The 19,470-nt window shown below is 46.0% G+C and overlaps 1 protein-coding gene across 1 annotated transcript in view; it reads right to left on the bottom strand.

Annotated features, from left to right (window-relative positions):
- Nucleotides 1-19,470, bottom strand: part of ITPRID2 (ITPR interacting domain containing 2) — an 80,403-nt gene that overhangs the window by 58,609 nt on the left and 2,324 nt on the right. The window contains exons 3-4 of the mRNA XM_056861254.1: nt 2,967-3,016; nt 2,001-2,057 (exon numbers count right to left, since the gene is read on the bottom strand). Coding sequence (XP_056717232.1) covers nt 2,001-2,055 — 55 coding nt within the window. The 5' untranslated portion in view covers nt 2,056-2,057; nt 2,967-3,016. The remainder of the gene's footprint in view (nt 1-2,000; nt 2,058-2,966; nt 3,017-19,470) is intronic.

The following is a 19,470-nucleotide window of genomic DNA, read 5'->3' as shown; positions in this document are numbered from 1 at the left end:
CTTTTGCTTGAGCCAGCCATAGCCAAAACCTCTAAGCTCTCCTGAAAGCTGTTCTGTGTAAAGAATAGCAGACTACATGGTGGTTACCTAGTACATGGTGGTTATCTAGTAGTTGCCCAAATGTTTTGTACTTTCCACTCCCCTAAAACAATTTCATGCTGGCCCAAGAATTTGAGAAGGTGTCTAACATAAGACATGGCAATTGGTGGAGATGGTCCCTGCTTCCAATCTCAGCTTAGCCATGAAGTCAATGGAGAGCCTTTTTTGTACAGGTCATCTGTATTGGTTGGTGCTACTGGACTTTTAATTACAGAACTAAAGAGTTCCAGAGCATAGCTGTGTTGGTCTGCTAGATTCGAGTCCAGTAGCACCTTAAAGGCCAACAAGATTCTCGGGGTATAAGCTTTTGACAGTCAGATCTGACAAACGGAGGGTTGACTCTCAAAAGCTCATACCCCGAAAATCTTGTTCAACTAAAAAGAGGAGACATTAACATTCTCTTCAACTTGACACCCTGCCTTTCTTTCAGGGACACCAAAGAGGCACTGATGAGCAGACCCAAGGAAACTTAGCTTCAGCAGTACTGCTAAATCACATGCCTTCAGAACATTGTGTGAACTCTTTACTACCTACCCTCAGTCAAGCCCAGTGTCAAGAGGGATGCTGTTAGACCCCACTGGAAGGGTTTACTACAGCTAACTTTTTTAGAGTGATGCACCTCCGTTTCTCATCCCACAGGCACGAAAAGCAGGAAAATCATTTTCTCTAGTACCATACTACTTTATTAAAGGATAGCTATTTAATAGAATTTTAGTATGCCTCGTGGGGGTAAACAATGCTTCAGTGTGGAGGGAACTATTTTATCTTTTGTTACGGTGGCAGGTAATTTAATTAAAACAGGGGTAATCCATTGATCATGATAAGAATTGTATTGGGGACACTCCAACATCATATGAAATAGTGTGTCAACTTACTTCAGATCACATGGACAAAGTCTATCTGAATAAGGTAAGTTATTGTATCTTCCATTTAACACCACTGGAGGAGCGGTGTTCAAACAAGCAAGCATAAAAGCTCTGCAAAGTCCCCAGGTTCAATCCCCTGCATCTCCAGTTAAAAGGATTAGTTAGTAGGCTATGGGCAAGACCCTGGAAAGCCACTGGTTTGTGGGAGGAGCCATGGCTCAGTCGTAGAGGACCTGGCTTCATGTGCAGGAAGTCTCAGGTTCAATCTCCAGCATCTGAAGCTAAAGTCCTTGTATAGTAGGGTAATGTGAAAGGCTTCCACCTGAGACCCTGGAAAGCCACTGCCAGTCTGAGTAGACAAATCAGACCTAGATAAACCAGTGGTCTGAATTTGTAGAAGGGCAGCTTCATGCATTCACGTAATGAGGTAATTTAAATGCTGTGTGCTTTTCATTAGCTTTTAGATTGTCATAACTTATTTGCGGCCCACCAAGAACAATGCTTAATCTCCAAAGTGAGAGATGCCAGGGCTCGAGGTTGGCATTTCTCATTTTCATGCCATCTGCTGGAAGCCTTGGACGTGTGGAGGCCGGCCGCAGTGGCTTTAGAACAAACAGAAGGAACTCCGTACCTGCTCAAAGGCACTCTCTTACTTCATATATTCCATGGCTGATCCCTAGCAACAAAGCCGGCTCCAAAGCAAAGCTCTCTTTCAAATTAAGCCCCAGACAGAGCCTTTTCAACTGTTTTTATAATATAACTGACTTTAAAAAAAAACTGGTTTTTTCATGTAGAGACATGAATCAGTCTTTTCTCAAAAAGACAACGAAAACACGTGTTCAGTAAAACTGCGATGCTTTACTGAAATCACCCCGTATTTAACACAGGAGCCTCATTTCGAACTTTGAGCTTCGCCTCCTGCCTCCGACCCCGTTTATCAACCAATGAAGCCCCACTCGTCTAAGAACAGCCTTCCATTTGACAATCAGCAGCTTTGAACAAGAAGAACAATCACATGTCAGTGGCCACACCCACCTTCTGCTCCCAGGGATAAGTCATCTTCAAAACTTCCTCCATTTCTCACCAGCATGCCTTGAAAAAAAGAAAAAGAAAAAAGGAAGGATGTAAACTTCAGCAAGTTCAGTGTCGAGCGCCAACGCCTGCATTTCTGACATAAAAGTCTGCAAACTTTAAAAAACCAAACACTAAATATGATAGTTTTTTTAAAAACAATGTTTTAAAATGCTTCCCTCCCCCATTTCTTTTTTGGGTTGGAGACCCAATTAGCTCTCAGTAATGCATTGCAAAGAGCCTCAAGCGGACAGATGTTGCTATTCAGAATGCAGACCTTAAAATACAGGAAGGGACGCCGGCGAGACTTCCACGGCTGCTCTTTCAAAACTTTCCTGCTAGGGAAGCCTGCCTCGTCGTAAATCACGAGCAGATCGCAGCTTGCATGAACGGCATATGACAAAAACACAAAGACTGCATCTCAAGACTCGCTTTGGGGACCTTACCGGGGAGCTCCGAACCCGCAGGACGTCCGGGATCAGACATCCCCTCTCGTCTCCGTGCATTGGGAAAGAAAAAGGGCGCTCCGGCGACCGCTTCTTATATGCCTTGTCACTACCTGCAGATTCTTGTTGTGCTTTGAACTTTGGCATTCTGGTTGGTTCAGGTGGTAACTTTTCAGGCGTGGCAAGTTCAGTCAGAGCCAGCCAAGAAAAACTGTACCAAAAAAAAGTTGACCTACTTCTCTGCATGTGCACTTGACAAATTTTATCTCCCACACACCATACCACCACGCTTCTTCCCCCGAACAATTAAAATCTCCCATCGAACCCTTTCAGGGAAAACAAAGCGCTTGCAGCAACTTCCCCCAGCTGCCAATTTAACTGTGTTTGCATTATTGTTTCCAATTTATACCTCCTCCAAAAAGACAGAGAGACAGGGAGAGAGACAGAGAGACGGCAGGAAAGTGCTTAACCATCAGATCCTTACCCTTTAAAGTCTGGTTGCTCTGCTCGTCCAGAGAGGCTCCCAGCGGCGTTCTGAAACCAAGGAAGAGATTAAAAGAAATACATGACTGTCTCAAAAAAGTTGCTTCTTCACATCCTTCCTTAAAGCAGCACACTGTCATATCTGCAACCCCCACTCTTCCCGAACATGCACGCATGTGAGAAGGGTGAAAAACAACCCACGGAGCAACCTCTGACAAAGCCAAGACCCTAATGGTAGTAGATGCAAAAAAAATTAATAGAAGAGGCACATTAATATGGTACGTCCCAGCAACTAACAGCCTGAGTTTATGCAGGAAGTAAGCTTGGAGAAATAGAGGAATGTAAAGCTATGCAGAGGTAGGCAATGAATGGCAGACTACCTCTGCTAGTCTCTTGCCTTGAAAACCGTGCAGTCTCGCCATAAGTCAGCTGCAACTTGATAGCACTGCACGCACACACACACAGGTCATTTATGCATGGGAGTTTTACCTGGGGTTCGTTGCTTGCTGGACCCACACTTTTCTGTTGGGAATCTATGAACCAGCAGTCTCCAAGCTCAAATCAAGTCCCGCCCCTTTAAATGCTGCTTTGTAATTGGCTTACTTGTAGTGCTTACTGTGAGAGAAAATCCCCCTCCAAAACCCACTTGCCACATAAAAAAGCATTTTAAGAACAACATAAAAAGGAGCAACCTGAAAGGAGTGGAGGGGGGAGAGAAATCCAAGCCTCGGTTTTAAAAATATTTTCTTCTACTAAGAATGAGCTCCGAGGAAGCAAGAAGTATTTCACTCCCCACCTCTGGACATGCTGCTTTGTAATTGGCTGTGTGCAAAATTAAGCTTCCGTGCTCTGCACTTTGCCTTATGCATGGGGATTTCACCTGGACTTTGCTCAGGGAAGGTGGAAGAGTCGGGTTATCAGACGAATGGGAAGACCCGGACATTGAGAGGGCTGGCAGTGAGGTCATCTCTAATGGAGGGAAAATTCATGCATAACTAACTCCAAGGAAGAATCGAGACAATGTGAGTGAAAGTGCCCATGCATAAACAACCACACACATACAGGATTGCAACATAAGGGGGGGGGGGAAATGTCTCACAACTGATGAGTTACTCCTTCAAAAGAAAAAGATACTAGCTTTACTCCACTATCCTGTTTATTATTGACTCATAAATTTAAAAATCCCTGCTGCATTATATTTAATCACCATTCACTTTTTATGCTGTACATTTCTTATAAATTTCTCCACCACCACCCTTTCTGAAACATTGGCATTCACATGTGCCACACACTAAGGGGAAAAAGCAACACTATTAGGGTTGGATCTAGACTAAATTGGCAGTTTCCACCAATTATACCTTCCTGCTGCTGACCCCCTCAGGGTCCCCCCAGAGATCAGTGGGCTGCAGTGGGAGGGGAGAGGCTTCCATGCCACTGACAGAAAATTCAGTCCGGATCCAACCCCTAGGATCTATGATTGCCGCAAGAAGAAAGAAATCTGCATCAACTTAACAATGAAGCTCAAGACAGTACACTCTCTTGGACTGAATAGAGATCTGGGATTCCTGTCTCATTACCAATGCTAATTTCTCCATGCCTACTAACCCAATCACGCCTGCTAATGTCATCTACTTGCTTTTGACATTTACACTGCCATTGTGTGTCTACTTCACTCTTCTTTACTTAAGGATAGATGGAATCAAATTCTAGCTGTATCTGAAAAAGTGAGCTGTAGCTCATGAAAGCTCATACCCTGCCAGAAATTTTGTTAGTCTTTAAGGTGCTACTGGACTCTTCTCTACTGCACCAACTTAGACATACTCTTGTATAACAGCCTTTTGGGAAGGAGCCATGGCTCAGTGGTGCAGTACCCACTTGGCACACAGAAAGTTCCAGGTTCAATCCCCAGCTTCTCCACTTAAAAGGACCAGCCAATGGTGATACAAAAGACCCCTACCTAGGTCCCTGGAGAGCCACTGCCAGTCTGAGTGAACGCCACTGACCTCGATGGACCAATGGCCTGTCCGATTCCATATAAGGCAGCTCCGAGTGTGTTCATTTGTGTGTCATTTTCGTTCCTTTCCCCATCTTTGACCATGAGTCCGTAGTAGAGTGGCTATTGGTCAACCAAAAATTACACTGCCCATTAAAAAAAAAGAAGAACTCAGAAGGGAGAGGCTGTGGCTCAGTGGTAGAACATCTGCTTGGCATGCAGAAGGTCCCAGGTTCAATCCCCGGCATCTCCAGTTAAAGGGATTAGGCAAGTAGGTGATGTGAAAGACCTCAGCTTGAGACCTTGGAGAGCTGCTGCCAGTCTGAGTAGACAATACTGACTTAGATGGACCAAGGGTCTGATTCAGTATAAGGCAGCTTCACATGTTCATTTGTGCGTGTTTTTCGTTCCTCTCCCCATCTTTGACCATGAGTCCGTAGTAGACTGGCTAGCGATCAACCAAAAATTACACTGCCCATTAAAAAAAAAAAAAAGAACTCAGAAGGGAAGGGGCTGTGGCTCAGTTACACTGCCCACTACCCACTTGGCACGCAGAAAGTTCCAGGTTCAATCCCCAGCAACTCCACTTAAACGGGCCAGCCAGTAGTGACATGAAAGACCCCTACCTAGGTCCCTGGAGAACCACTGCCAGTCCAAGTGAACGCCACTGACCTTGATGGACCAATGGCCTGTCTGAGTCCTCTCCTCATCTACTGACTCCCCATCTACTGACTTTGATGGACCAAGGTTCTGATTCAGTATAAGGCAGCTTCATGTGTTCAAGCAGTGAAAAAGCATATGGTCACTGCACGTCTTGCCCCAATAGCCCTCCTCGCCCACACCTGCAGGACTTTTGCCCCATGAAAGACTGTGGGGGGGGGGGGGCAGGGAGAGTGCATAGAGGCAGCAGTATCCTCCCTCCCTGCTTTAGAACACTGAAAGTGACAAGAGGAACATGGAGTTTGACAACTGCCAATTCTAGCCCTTGGACAAGGTTTAAATTGAGCAGGAAAGAAGCCAGACTTGCTCTTGTGCCTTTCAACAGCAGCGAAAGTGTGCAGGAATCAGCAGATGAAGCTTCTGGTACCTGGGAGATAAAAGCATTGCCGCATGCGAATGCCTGTGTACCAACCTGCTGCAGCAGGTTGAAAATTGGCAACCCTCTCCTTTCAAGGGCAGAAAACCACTTTGCATAGGGATCAGGTTGTTTTTAACCCATCCAAATCCCTTGGGCGGGAGACGGGTTCTCAAAAGAAACCGAGGTCTTCATCATGAGCCAGCTTTCAAAGATTTTACTGCTTCAACTATTACGCAAAGCACTGAAATCACCCAGCTTAATCCAGAAACTTCAAGTTTTTTAAGTAAACTGTGTGGGGGAAAGAGAGACGGAGGGAGAATCAAGAATTATTTTCTATGCTTTCCAAGCATCGTGGGAGCAACTGTGTGGGGTAACATGGCTACTTGATGTGCCAACAGCACCCTGCCACGCAGATTCTTGGGTTAGGCAAGCAACAGGATTAGTTTCTGTGCCAAAGACACTGATCCTTAGGGGAAGGGCAACTTGGCATGCAAAGCAACCACATCAGACCCGTACAGTTACGTTCGACCGATGTTACTGGAGGGAAATGGAAGCAGCCAAATCAAACCAGCTTCCACAATGTACAACAGGGGTCTTATACAGAGTGAATCTGGCTGTTTTGCATGGTTTCCATTGGTTTCTATACCAGCGGTTAGCTCTAAATCACATTAATACATGAAGCTGCCTTATACTGAATCAGACCCTTGGTCCATCAAAGTCAGTATTGTCTACTCAGACCAGCAGCGGCTCTCAGGAAGGGGTCTATCACATCACCTACTTGCCTAGTACCTTTAACTGGAGATGCTGGGGATTGAACCTGGGACCTTCTGCATGCCAAGCAGATGCTCCAACAATGAGCCACAGCCCCTCCCCTAAACACATGAACATATGAAGCTGCCTTGTACTGAATCAGACCCTTGGTCCATCAAAGTCAGTATTGTCTACTCAGACCAGCAGCGTCTCTCCAGGGTCTCAGGCAGAGGTCTTTCGCATCACCTACTTGCCTAGTCCCTTTAACTGGAGATGCCGGGGATTGAACCTGGGACCGTCTGCATGCCAAGCAGATGCTCTACCACTGAGCCACAGCCCCTCCCCTGAAACTGAGGTAAACAATAAGATTGTCACCAACACTGGATGGGCCATCTCATTGCTCCTACTGTAAATGTTTTGTTCCTGATTCTATAACGCACAGTCCCACAAAAATTAACAGAGTACTCGTTCAGGACAACACTGTTCCACTGGGCTGCATCCATTAGGCATCTGGGCGATTCCATGCTGAAATCTTTATCTAGTTACCAGGGAAGAACTTTGTTGATTTTCTTCGGGGGCTCCCTGTGTTAGGGGTAATCGGCGTGGTCACTGTAAACCTGGCGCACTAGCTAGGAGAAGAGAAAATGTGTACAGCACATATTTTGAAACCTGAGTGCCAGCTGACTTTAAATGACCTGAAGCCTTCCGTTCAAGAACCAGGAACAGACTGCACAACTGCCAACCTCTGACCTTGCACCCAAATGACATCCATTGTTCTTTTCTGGTCCCTGCCAGCTCTCAAGCCTTTGGGCACCTTTTGAAAATATTCAAGTACGCATTCCACATTTAGAGTTTTCTATGCATATTTTTAAAGTGTTACTGCTTGGAAATAGACATGGGGGGGTTGCAGCTAGCCAGCGTGGTGGTTAAGAGCTGTGGACTCTAATCTGGAGAACCGGGTTGGTTTCCCCACTCCTCCACATGAAGCCTGCTGGGTGACCTTCAACTAGTCGCAGTTCCCTCCGAACTCTCTCAGCCCCACCTACCTCACAAGGTGTCTGTTGTGGGAAGGGGAAGGGAAGACAATTGTAAGCCAGTTTGAGACTCCTTAAAGGCAGAGAAAATCAGGGTATAAAAACTAACCTTCTTCACTCAGTCTTACCCCATTCCCTCCTTATTGCAGCCCCCGTCCCAAGTGGCTTTTGTATATACAGGTCCCACCGTCTCCAGCACAGATTTTTTGGTGGTCAAAGGGGACTCCCATCTCCCCCCCTTTTTTTACTAGCAGAAAAGCTGGCTGGATCCAACCCTTGGTAGGTAAAGCCTATATCAGCAAACACTTCATCACTGGCAAGAAAAGACAGTCAAAAGAAAGCGGAGCAAGGAAAGCAGGTACTTTCTGTCCTCCAAAAACTATGGATGGAGGATTGGCAAACAAAACACTTTAAAATCTTCTGTGTATTGGAAACCTGAAGGTTTTCAATATGATAATCTGAGGAATCTGGGCCAAACTTCCTTGGTAATGGCAAAGTTGTATTTATTCCGTTTTTAGAGCCAAATCGTGTCACAAGTCCATGTGTAGGAGTGGGGAAACAAATCCAGTTCACCAGATTAGCCTCCGCAGCTCATGTGGAGTAGTGGGGAATCAAACCCAGCTCTCCAGATCAGACTCCCCCACTCCAAGCCATCGCTCTTAACCACTACACCACGCTGGCTCTCAAGTAAAGGAACAATTTTCAAACAGTTCTCAAGAAGCAATGCGTGAGCCCAAGGACTTAAGAGTCATTCCCCAAATACCACACAATATGATTTGTCCTTACATCCAAACGCAGACCGTTCCCTGACAGCCCTGCGTGTTTCCCAATGATGAGTTTGTAACTATTGTTACACACCCTATGTTTGAGATGAGATCAACCACAAAACAACAGCACACTTTGTAACACCCATTCTGGACGTGATCAGTCAATGGAAGCGAGTGAGGAAGTTTCAATAGGGAGTGGGTGCCAGATGGTAAGCAGGTCTCTGGCAATCCGAGTCTGATGCAATCTCAGCAAATTTTCAGGTCAGTGAGCGAAGTTTCAGAAGAAGATTTTTGAGCGATGGCCTTTCTAAAGCTCAGGCGGAAAACAACAGCCCTTGTCGTTTATACCTCGGACTTTCGACAGCTCTTTTCAAACTCTTCTCCTCAGCTTACTTAGTGGTCACTTTAGAAAGCCTGTTTTTTTCTTTCCAAAACCTTCCTAGGCTGGTGCCAATGATACCTACGTTGGCTGATAGCCAAATGGTAGGTGGGCTCCGGATGTCAGCACTCTCCTTTAAGAGCTAAACTTTCCCTCTCAGAAGCCCGTTAACCAGTAGAGCAACTCTGGCAAGCAGTTTGCAATTTCTTTGCACGGATGCAAAAACTGGAAAATGCGAGGGGGTCAGTCTAGCTGCGGGATCCGACCTGGTGCCCTGGATTTTCAGTGTTTAATGGATGCTTATGAAGATGCTTAGCTACACTCAGAACTGGGGAACTTCATTTTAGTCCTGGGCTACGGGAGCTGCAGAATGTTTGGGAGGTGGGGGTGATTTCCACCTTAGAATTGCCTTGGCTTTTGTGTGTTGCATTTTTTATTGTGTTCAAAACATAATTGCTTTGGAATGTTTTATGATGGTCTTTGCAGCGCTTAATGGTAGATATTAATTTTTATTTTATTTTTTGCTGTCCATTTTGTTTTTCCTGGGGACTGGACATGTGGTCTGAGCGGGTTTTTTTTTCTTTTCTGTCCTTATTATTTCTTTCTATGTATTTTAATAATAAAATAAGATACAGCTGAACGAAGGAAGAAAGAGAATTTATTCTTTTGCGGTTAACCATAACTAGAAGGGGAAACTACTGGAAAGCAAAATAAGAGCTAGAGTTTACAAGGCCACGGATCAGAAATTCTTTATTTCTTATTTTAAGACAATTATTCCCCTACCACTCTATCAAAATAGTCCCTTGAAGGTGACTTTAGATGCAGTCCTCAGCATCTCTTGGGGCAGATCTAACAGCAGCACCAACATCTTGTTCCACAACATTACGCAGGCATGACATTTGGCATAGTCCACTGTAAACTTTTACTAGCTTACACAGCAGAACTCATGAATAAGCGCTAAGAACACAAACCACGAACTTGCTTGTTGGTTTTGAATATTTGTATTGACTTTCAAAGCTATGGAGAGAGAAGCGACCAGCTCGCATTTCTAACACAGCATGGGCAAGCGCAGCTTCTTGCCTGCCACCTTCCCAACTGTAAAATGGGCACGGCGGATTTATCTATCCCCTTAGGACCGCCTCCAGGACACCAGAAAGAAACTGAAGTTTGTTCCACATCGGGAGAGCTATAGAAGCAATTCCGTTTTAAATCGTTTGAGGAAAGCCATGAGCCAACAAAGGCTGTGTCAGCAGATGCTACTTTTTCAGCTGGATGCCTACCCCAGCCATAAGGATCTTTCTTTGTTTCCTGAACCGCTGCATCTCCAGACCCAGTGTGGTATGGTGGTTGGAATGCTGGAAGAGAGGGCCCCGGGTTCATAATCCCCACTCAGCCACGGATTCTCGCTGGGTGGCTGTGGGCCAGTCCTTCTCTCTGAACCTCACCTACCACATAGCATAGTAGTGATGGTAAAACAGAGGTCAGGAGAACCAGGCAGGCCACCCTGAGCTTGCTCGAATCCCACGGGCAAAAAAATCGACCGCACGGGACAGGGGACAGGGACAAACAAATGAAGAGGGGTAGCAGCAGCCCCCTAGAGATGCGCCTCTTCCTCCCCCTCTGCCCCAACTCCCGTGCCCTCCTCCGCCTCTCCCCAGCACCAGCTGGCGTTTCTGCCCACCTCACAGCCTGCTGCCCGGAGCCCCACAGTCGGAGAGTTGAAGCGGCGAGGCGGTGGCTCCTTCTGGCGCCGACGCCAAGCACTTCCAGCTGACGCTTCGCCGCTTCAACTCTGTGGGGATCCAGGCTGCAGGCTGCGAGGTGGGCTGAAACGACGGCTGGTGCTGGGGAGAGGTAGAGAGGGGTAAGGGGGGGGGGAGCCACCATTGCTGTTGTCATGGCTGGGCAGTCTCCTGGCAGGGAGTCGACCTGGGTGCCGAAAACCCACCGGAGAACTCTGGGAAGCGTTGCGCACTTCCCATTAAAAGTCGCAACAAGCCAGGATCTGGATAACCTGGAAATGTAGCGAGGTGGGTTGAGCGCCTGTGTGGGAGAAGGACATGCGTTTCAACTTCATGGATTTGCTACATTCCTGGGAGAACAGAGAGACAAAACAGCCATGTGTAATTGACCCTAGTTTTAAGAAATGCCCCCAGGTGTCTGAACCTTTTTACTATTTTTGTTCTTGCGAAAGAACTCTCCTCTCCCCCAAGCATTCATTGAGATACTTCAGACTGAATGTTTGCTAATATTCCAGTTGCTCAAGGGGAAGCGTCTACAGTAGTATGACAACACAGAGAAAAAATGAGGGAAGTAAAAGGTCACCATGGGTAGGAAAAATCAGATACAAGTCCTCTGGAAAACAGAAGATAAGAACTGGTTTTATATGCCGACTTTCTCTACCACTTAAGGCAGAATCAAACCGGCTTACAATCACCTTCCCTTCCCGCAACAGACACCCTGTGAGATAGGCAGGACTAAGAGAACTGTGACTGGCCCAAGGTCACCCAGCTGACTTCATGTGAAGGAGTGGGGAAACAAATCCAGTCCACCAAATTAGCCTCCACCGCTGATGTGGAGGAGTGGGGAATCAAACCCAGTTCTCCAGATCAGAGTCCACCGCTCCAAACCACCGCTCTTAACCACACCACCCTGGCCCTCCAGAAGGGACTTGAGCCATACAAATAGTGAGTGTGTGGGTACAAATACACAGGCTAGAAGTCTGATATTAAATCAATAGCCATTACTGATCATTATTTTCTTTAGCATCTTTATCAGGAAAGATTTCTATACTTTGCATTGAAAAACCAAGCTGAAAAACCCGTTTGATTTAGTACCGGCAGAAGCTAATAAGGACCGCTTTAGGGCTGCACCCGCTTGATGTGGGAATGGAAGCCAAGTGAGAAAAGGGCCCCGGAAGTATGGTTGCTACAGGAAGGAGACCACAGCTACACAGAGCATTAAAAAGGCCAAAGTCTGTAGGAAAGAGAGGAAGAGAAGAAGAAAAGTTGGTTTTTATATGCTGACTTTCACTACCACCTAAGGGAGAATCAAAGCGGCTTACAATTACCTTTCCTTCCCCCCAACAGACACCCTGTGAGGTAAGTGGGGCTGAGAGAGCTGTGATTAGCCCAAGGTCACCCAGCTGGCCTTATGTGTAGGAGTGGGGAAACCAACGGTTCACCAGATTAGTGTCGGCCGCTCATGTGGAGGAGGGGGGAATCAAACCTGGTCCTCCAGATCAGAGTCCACCGCTCCAAACCATCACTCTTAACCACTACACCAGAGCTGAGAGGGGAGAGTAAAGGCCAGATAGAAGGGGTGGGTGGGGGAAAAAAGAGAACTGGGACTTTGGTGGTGGCACGAGAAGCTGAAGAGAAGACAGACATCTGATGCCAATGGCAAGCCATCTCTGTTAGTCTCTTACTTTGAAAACCCTACGGGATCGGCAGAAGTCAGGTGCAATTTCACAGCGCTTTACAGAGAGAGGGGGGAGGGGAGAGGGAGAGAGAGAGAGACTGCCTCTTGCTGGTCTGTTGTGACCCAACCCACCAAGGGTTTTGCAGAACCGTAAAGACCAGCAAACCAATCCGGTAGGTGTTTTAAGATCTACAGCCGCCTTTATCAGATGGCACGAAGGGTTACACTCCAGCTAATAGATGTATGTGTATGTCAATATGTATACACACACAAGCAAGAGAATGTGGGTGAGAGAACAAAGGGAAGCCAGAAGACCTAAGACAAGTTTATTACAATACATAGCACAGATGGAAAATAAGACCCAGGTCGTTTCTGCATGAGAGTTTTACCTGAGGTTCGTTGCTTGCTGGACCCACACTTTCCTGTTGGGAATCCATGCACCAGCAATCTCCAAGCTCAAATCAAGTCCCCGCCCCTTTAAATGCAGCTTTGTAATTGGCTTACTTTGTAGTGCTTACTGTGAGAGAAAATCCCCCCCAAACCCAATTGCTGCATAAAAAAGCATTTTAAGAACAACAAAAAATTGGCGCAATCTGAAATAATGCACTTTCAAGCCACTTTGTAACTGGATTTTACTGGGTGAAACTGGAAAATCCACTTGCAAATAATCGCTAGAGTGGATTGAAAAGTGCATTATTCAGCATGTAAATGTGATGCTGCATCAGACAGGCAATCGATCTCCCAGTCCAAATTCTCACCATGGTTTAAACAGTTTGAAAGGGATCATGTCAGAGCTTCATACCTGGTCAGTATCCCCTTCCATAACCTCAGAATAGCTCTTCCCTCCCTCCGGCTTCAAACCATGCCAACGGTTTGGATAGCTGGACGTTACTCCCAAACACCATGGGCCTCTCACCTATGTATTTTTGGAGCCGCTCCAGAGGACCCTAATTCATTACACCTCATTCTGTCCTCTTTACACAGAGCCCAGATCTAAATTTCTTGGAGTGTTTCTAAAGGGCCAAATCTTTTTCCAGATCCAGAGAAGCTGCTCTTTCTCCTACCAGACGCCAATCCTGATGTCCTACAAAGTTTCGCTCTTTGCTTTAGCAGCCAAGAAAATCCGAGCTAAAGCTGTTTTTAATCAGGGAACTTAACATATTTAATTACTAGCTTCTTGAGGGTCAGATTGCTTTAAAGTTATTTCTGTGTAATTTTATGTTATTTTAATGTTTTGTATTATAGATTGTGATGGTCTTCGGCTGCAAACAGTAAACTTTATCATCATCATTATTCAGCATGTGTGCTTGCCACCCTTGGTCCTTAAATCCAAGCTTATTACGCCCAACTGCATACGCATTTCCACTTAGTAAATAGCGAAGACTTGAAATGACTACTGCTGAAAGCTAAAAGAGAAAGTGCCAAAGCAGGGCTGCAGCTGAACATCAGGAAGACAAAAGTAATGACTACAGGAGAATTACACAACTTTAAGGTTGACGATGAGGAAATTGAAATTGTTGAAGACTTTCTATTCCTTGGCTCCATCATCAACCAAAAGGGAGATTGCAGCCAAGAAATAAGGAGATTGAGACTGGGAAGGGCAGCCATGAAGGAGCTAGAATAGATTCTGAAGTGTAAGGATGTGTCACTGGCCACCAAGATTAAGTTAATTCATGCCATCGTATTCCCTATTACTATGTATGGGTGTGAGAGGTGGACAATGAAGAAAGCTGATAGGAAGAAAGTGGATTCCTTTGAAATGGGGTGTTGGAGGAAAGTGTTACAGATACCCTGGACTGCCAAAAAAACAAATCAGTGGGTTTTAGATCAAATCAAGCCTGAACTGACCCTAGAAGCTAAAATAACTAAACTGAGGCTTTCGTACTTTGGACACATTATGAGAAGACAAGAGTCACTGGAAAAGACAGTCATGCTAAGAAAAGTTGAAGGCAGCAGGAAAAGAGAGATGGATTGACTTTATAAAGGAAGCTACAGCCCTCAATTTGCAAGATCTGAGCAAGGCTGTTAAGGATAGGACACTTTGGAGGACATTGATTCATAGGGTCGCCATGAGTCGGAAGCGACTTGACGGCACTTAACACACACACACAAACTTCACCTTGCAGTCACTCTTCAAAACTTTGTTTTTTGTTGATGGCATCCAGGAATGCCTACTGGTTATCTGAGAACTTCCGCAATTAAATGTCTGATTTGTGTCACTTTAAGCAAGAGGACAATAGAACAACTGAAGGCTGGGAAAGAGACCCTGATGGTGAAAGGAAAACAGAGGCAGTGGGCTGAGAAGCAGAAACTTTGGGGGATGATTTATGGGGGCGGGTGCAGAAACGTGAGACAGAGAAGGTTTGGAGGAGAAGATGGAAATGGAGAAAAGGAAGGGCTGAAGACAACACGATCCTAGGAAAGCAGAGATTGTGGGATGTGATCAGGAAAAGAAAAACCAACCAAGAAGCTTACAGATTCAAGACATGTTGCATACAAATTTTTATAATGTGACAGAGGAGACAGCCCTGTATACCACTTTGAATTCCTTGCAAGCAGGGTGGAGATCAATCAAGATCAATAAAAAAAAATGACTAACTACTAGCCAAGGTTTTTGGCAGCAGATTTTACAGGCTGGAGCTTCTGCCTCTAACTATACACACCCATGAATGTTAGTATCATTGTGCATTACAAACATATATATAGTTTCCCAGAAGAATAAACCACATTATCTATAGCCAGCAATATGGTGGGTGGGAAAGGACTTGCAGGTGCAGAATGAGATCATTACGTCAATGCCAAACAACTAAACCCTAAAAAATACAAGCAGTCCAAAAGCGAAATAGCTGGCAACAGTAAGACTCAATTTCAGCAAAATGGTGCATCTGCAAAAAAAGCCCTGACCACGATTCAGGGAATGTGCATGCATTACTCAAACCAACAAAAGGCAGGAGAAGTTTTAATTCTCAGTGAGCAATTGGATGGGAAACTGCCTGGGTGTTTCTTCTTACGTATCAAGGAAAGGACTAACAGTGGAAGAAGGAGGAGTAGGAGTTGGTTTTTATATGCCAACTTTCTCTACCACATAAGGCAGAATCAAACTGGCCTACAATCACCTTCCCTCCCCCTCCCCACAACAGACACACTGTGAGGTAGGTGGGGCTGAGAGAGCTCAAAGAGAACTGTGACTAGCCCAAGGTCACCCAGATGGCTTCAGGTGTAGGAATGGGGAAACCAACCTGATTCTCCAGATTAGAGTCTGCCGCTCAAGTGGAGGAGTGGGGAATCGAACCTGGTTCTTCTGATCAGAGTTACTCCAGTACAACCCCAGGGTCTTACACGAGTGGACTAACTCCACATAGGGTTACACTACAAGAGACGCACTTTGAAGAATTAAAACCTGAGGGATTCAGGGAAAGAACCTAGAACAGTGGTTCCCAACATGGTGCCCAAGGACACCGTGGCAGCATGGCCAGTGTGGTGTAGTGGTTAAGAGCTGTGGTTTGGAGCAGTGGACTCTAATCTGGAGAACTGGGTTGGATTCCCCACTCCTACACATGCAGCCAGCTGGGTGACCTTGGGCTAGTCACAGTTAAATGTTCTGTCCCACACACCTGTACTAAAGCATTGCAGAGCCTCAAAGCTAGAGGAACAACCAAGATAAGTTATTTTCAAACAAGCTACAAATTAGCAAGGCAATAAAAAACCCCACTGCAGACTCTCGCTTTCATGCATAAGATGCCTTTTGCAGGGGTTAGTTTGGAGGACACCCCTCCACCTTCCTTTTCACACCAGGTAGGCAATTTCCTCCTTCGATGGGAGGGAGGAGATTTCCACAGTGGCAAAATGCAGGAGATGGGATGCCCAGCCACTTAATTTAACACAAAGGGCTAGTTTCGCCAAGCGGCCTCTGCACTGGTACTGCTTCCTTGAAGGAAACCCACTGGGTAGCAGATGTTCTTGTGCAAGAAGAAGAAGAGTTGGTTTTTATATGCCAACTTTCTCTACCACTTTAAGGAAGAATCAAACCAACTTACAACTACCTCCCCTTCCCCTACCCACAACAGACACCCTGTGAGGTAGGTGGGGCTGAGAGAGCTGTGACTAGTCCAAGGTCACCCAGCTGGCTTCGTGTGGAGGAGCGGGGAAACAAATCCAGTTCTCCAGATTAGCCTCCGCCGCTCATGTGGAGGAGCGGGGAATCCAACCTGGTTCTCCAGATCAGACTCCACTTCTCCAAACCACCGCTCTTAACCACGACACCACACTGGCTCTCTGGGGGAAGCAGGAGAATCTCTGAATGACCCTGAGAACAATGAACCCTCCCACGCCCCCCAAAAAGTCTCTCTTGTCACTTGTTTCAGCTGCAGAGCTCTGCAGTGAAAACAAAGCTGCTCATGTCTGAGCTCTTCCTGAGATCTGCTGAAAAGTTAATTCTCTTTCAGACAAGCCTGTAAGTCACGGAAACGGCCTCCCCCCCTCGTTCCAGATGAAACAGTCATTTACAATCAAATCAGTGAGATATGCCAGATCTAAATTCCAAGCTTCTGCTGTATAGCAAACACTGCAAGCCTTTTATTTTCCTTCCCCCTTCCACAGCCGTCCGTCTACAAAGAGACTGCTTGATTCACGCATCAGCGTTTCATCCCAGACTTCTGAAACTCAAGTATGTGAGCTAGACAGCTGACCACTGGCTTTCCCTTCACGGGTTAAAACGGCAGAAGGCGAAATCTCACAGAGCAATCTGACAAAATGATGGTTGAACACCTAAAGTAATCCCCCCCCCCACTTCACTCCATACTATATTCTGCTTAGGATCGGGCACCTGGCCTGTCAAAAGAGACTTAGCCAGTAGATGGGTGAAATGTTTTCAAAGCAATGAATTCATTTGAACAAAACAATCCTTTTTATTATCAACAGACTCGAATCGGCTTGTTTTTTTGCAATTAACATAACTGTGACGTGTAAGCGATGGAGTCAATGGTAATATTTTATTATGACTTCTAACAACGGTAGGCAAGATTGTCGCACATGGGGAACAATTCTCTCTCTTTGGCTTTTCTCCTAGAACAATAGGGGCAGTTTTACAAAAGGAAAAATGAAATTATCTGGAGCCCCAGGAGGCCTGGGAATGAGGCGGGTACATACATATTTCAAACCAAAGAATATCGGATTATATAAAAGCAGAAATCAAGCAAGGTCATGTGTGTGTGTAAAGTGCCGTCAAGTCGCAGCCGACGTATGGCGACCCCTTTTGGGGTTTTCATGGCAAGAGACTAACAGAGGTGGTTTGCCAGTGCCTTCCTCTGCACAGCAACCCTGCTATTCCTTGGTGGTCTCCCATCCAAATACTAACCAGGGCTGACCCTGCTTAGCTTATGAGATCTGAAGAGATCCGGCTAGCCTGGACCATCCAGGTCAGGGCACAGCAAGGCCATAGTCAGCGTTAAAAACAGGAAAGGTTTGTTGGGAGTCACCTGCAGTTACACCAGGTGGCCAGCAGGAGAAGCTTTGGCATGCTGATCAGTCTGCCCCTGGATGCTGATTGGCTACGAGTCAGCAGCCCTGGGCCTTGCTAACAAAGAGCATTGTAACGAAATTTCAAAAGGAAGCTGCTACCTTCTCAGCAACATTCCTGGCTTTGGGCAAGAGTCCGACCATAGCTAATAAATAAGCAGTAAAGGTTCCCTGTGCAAGCACCAGGTCATTCCTGACCCATGGGGTGACGTCACATCCCAATGTTTCCTAGGCAGACTTTGTTTATGGGGTGGTTTGCCAGTGCCTTCCCCAGTCATCTTCCCTTTACCCCCAGCAAGCTGGGTCCTCATTTCACCGATCTCGGAAGGATGGAAGGCTGAGTCAACCTTGAGCCGGCTACCTGCAACCGACTTCCGTTGGGATCGAACTCAGGTCGTGAGCAGAGCTTGGACTGCAGCACTGAAGCTTACCACTCTGCGCCACGGGGCTCTCTTAATAAGCAGTACGCTGACTTATAATGGAAAAGACAATCATCCCAGGAAAAGAGGAAGACCCAACAAGAGATGGGATTGACTCCGTCACGGAAGCCACGACCCTCAGTTTGCAAGGCCTGAGCAAGGCTGTTCAGGATAGGACGTTTTGGAGGACATTGATTCATAGGGTCGCCATGAGCAATCAATCTTTACTATTACAGTCAAAGACCAGCATATACACAAATTACAGTCATAAATTCAAAAAATAAAAACCATGACTGAATAAATAAACTAAGGATAACTATATAGCTGTCCTAAGTGAATTATGCGAACCTCAGCTACAATATAAGTTAGTACTGTGTAAACAAGGGTTGTAAATAAGGGCTGTGTAAATAAGGGGAAGGGCTGTGGCTCAGTGGCAGACCCTCTGCTTGGCATGCAGAAGGTCCCAGTTCAACCCCCAGCATCTCCAGTTAAGGGGCTAGGCATGTAGATGACGTGAAAGACCCCTGCCTGAGACCCTGGAGAGCCGCTGCCGGTCTGAGTAGACAATAATGACTCTGATGGATCAAGGGTCTGATTTAGTATAAGGCAGCTTCATATGTTCATAATTCACCTCCTTACTTGTGAGCGTGTTTCTGTTCTTAATGGCTAAAAAGCAGAATTTTGCCATTGCATGCGTCAGAAGTGACTTGAGGGCACTTAACACACACACACACACTGACTACCTTGGGCTGATGTGCCAAACCATAATCAGTGTTTGAAATTCTTCCACCGTTTCAACAGTGGTTTGTTACATTGCCTCTGAGATTTTGTCTATTTGAATTAGCTACATGAGGAATGTTCGACGCAGTTATTTTGTAATCAAACAATGAGAGACGTTTATTCGAGAAAATGGTGAAGGTTGCTTTAAACCAGTGATCGGGAAATTTGACAGGTTAAGGTTTGGTTGCCAATTCCCCCCACCCAAAAAAAATATCAAGAACAAAGCACTGCTGAGAACCAGTGTGGTGTTGTGGTTAAAGTGTTGGACTAGGAGCTGGGAGAACCCGGATCGAATCCCCCCTCGGCCATGGAAGCTCGCTGAGTGAGCTTGGGCCAGTCACACACTCTCAAGCCTAACCTACCTTACA

Source organism: Euleptes europaea, chromosome 15, assembly GCF_029931775.1.
Source record: "Euleptes europaea isolate rEulEur1 chromosome 15, rEulEur1.hap1, whole genome shotgun sequence".
NCBI classification, from domain to species: Eukaryota; Metazoa; Chordata; class Lepidosauria; order Squamata; family Sphaerodactylidae; genus Euleptes; species Euleptes europaea.
Note: the sequence above shows the minus strand (reverse complement) of the source record. Positions and strands in the feature narration are given on the sequence as shown.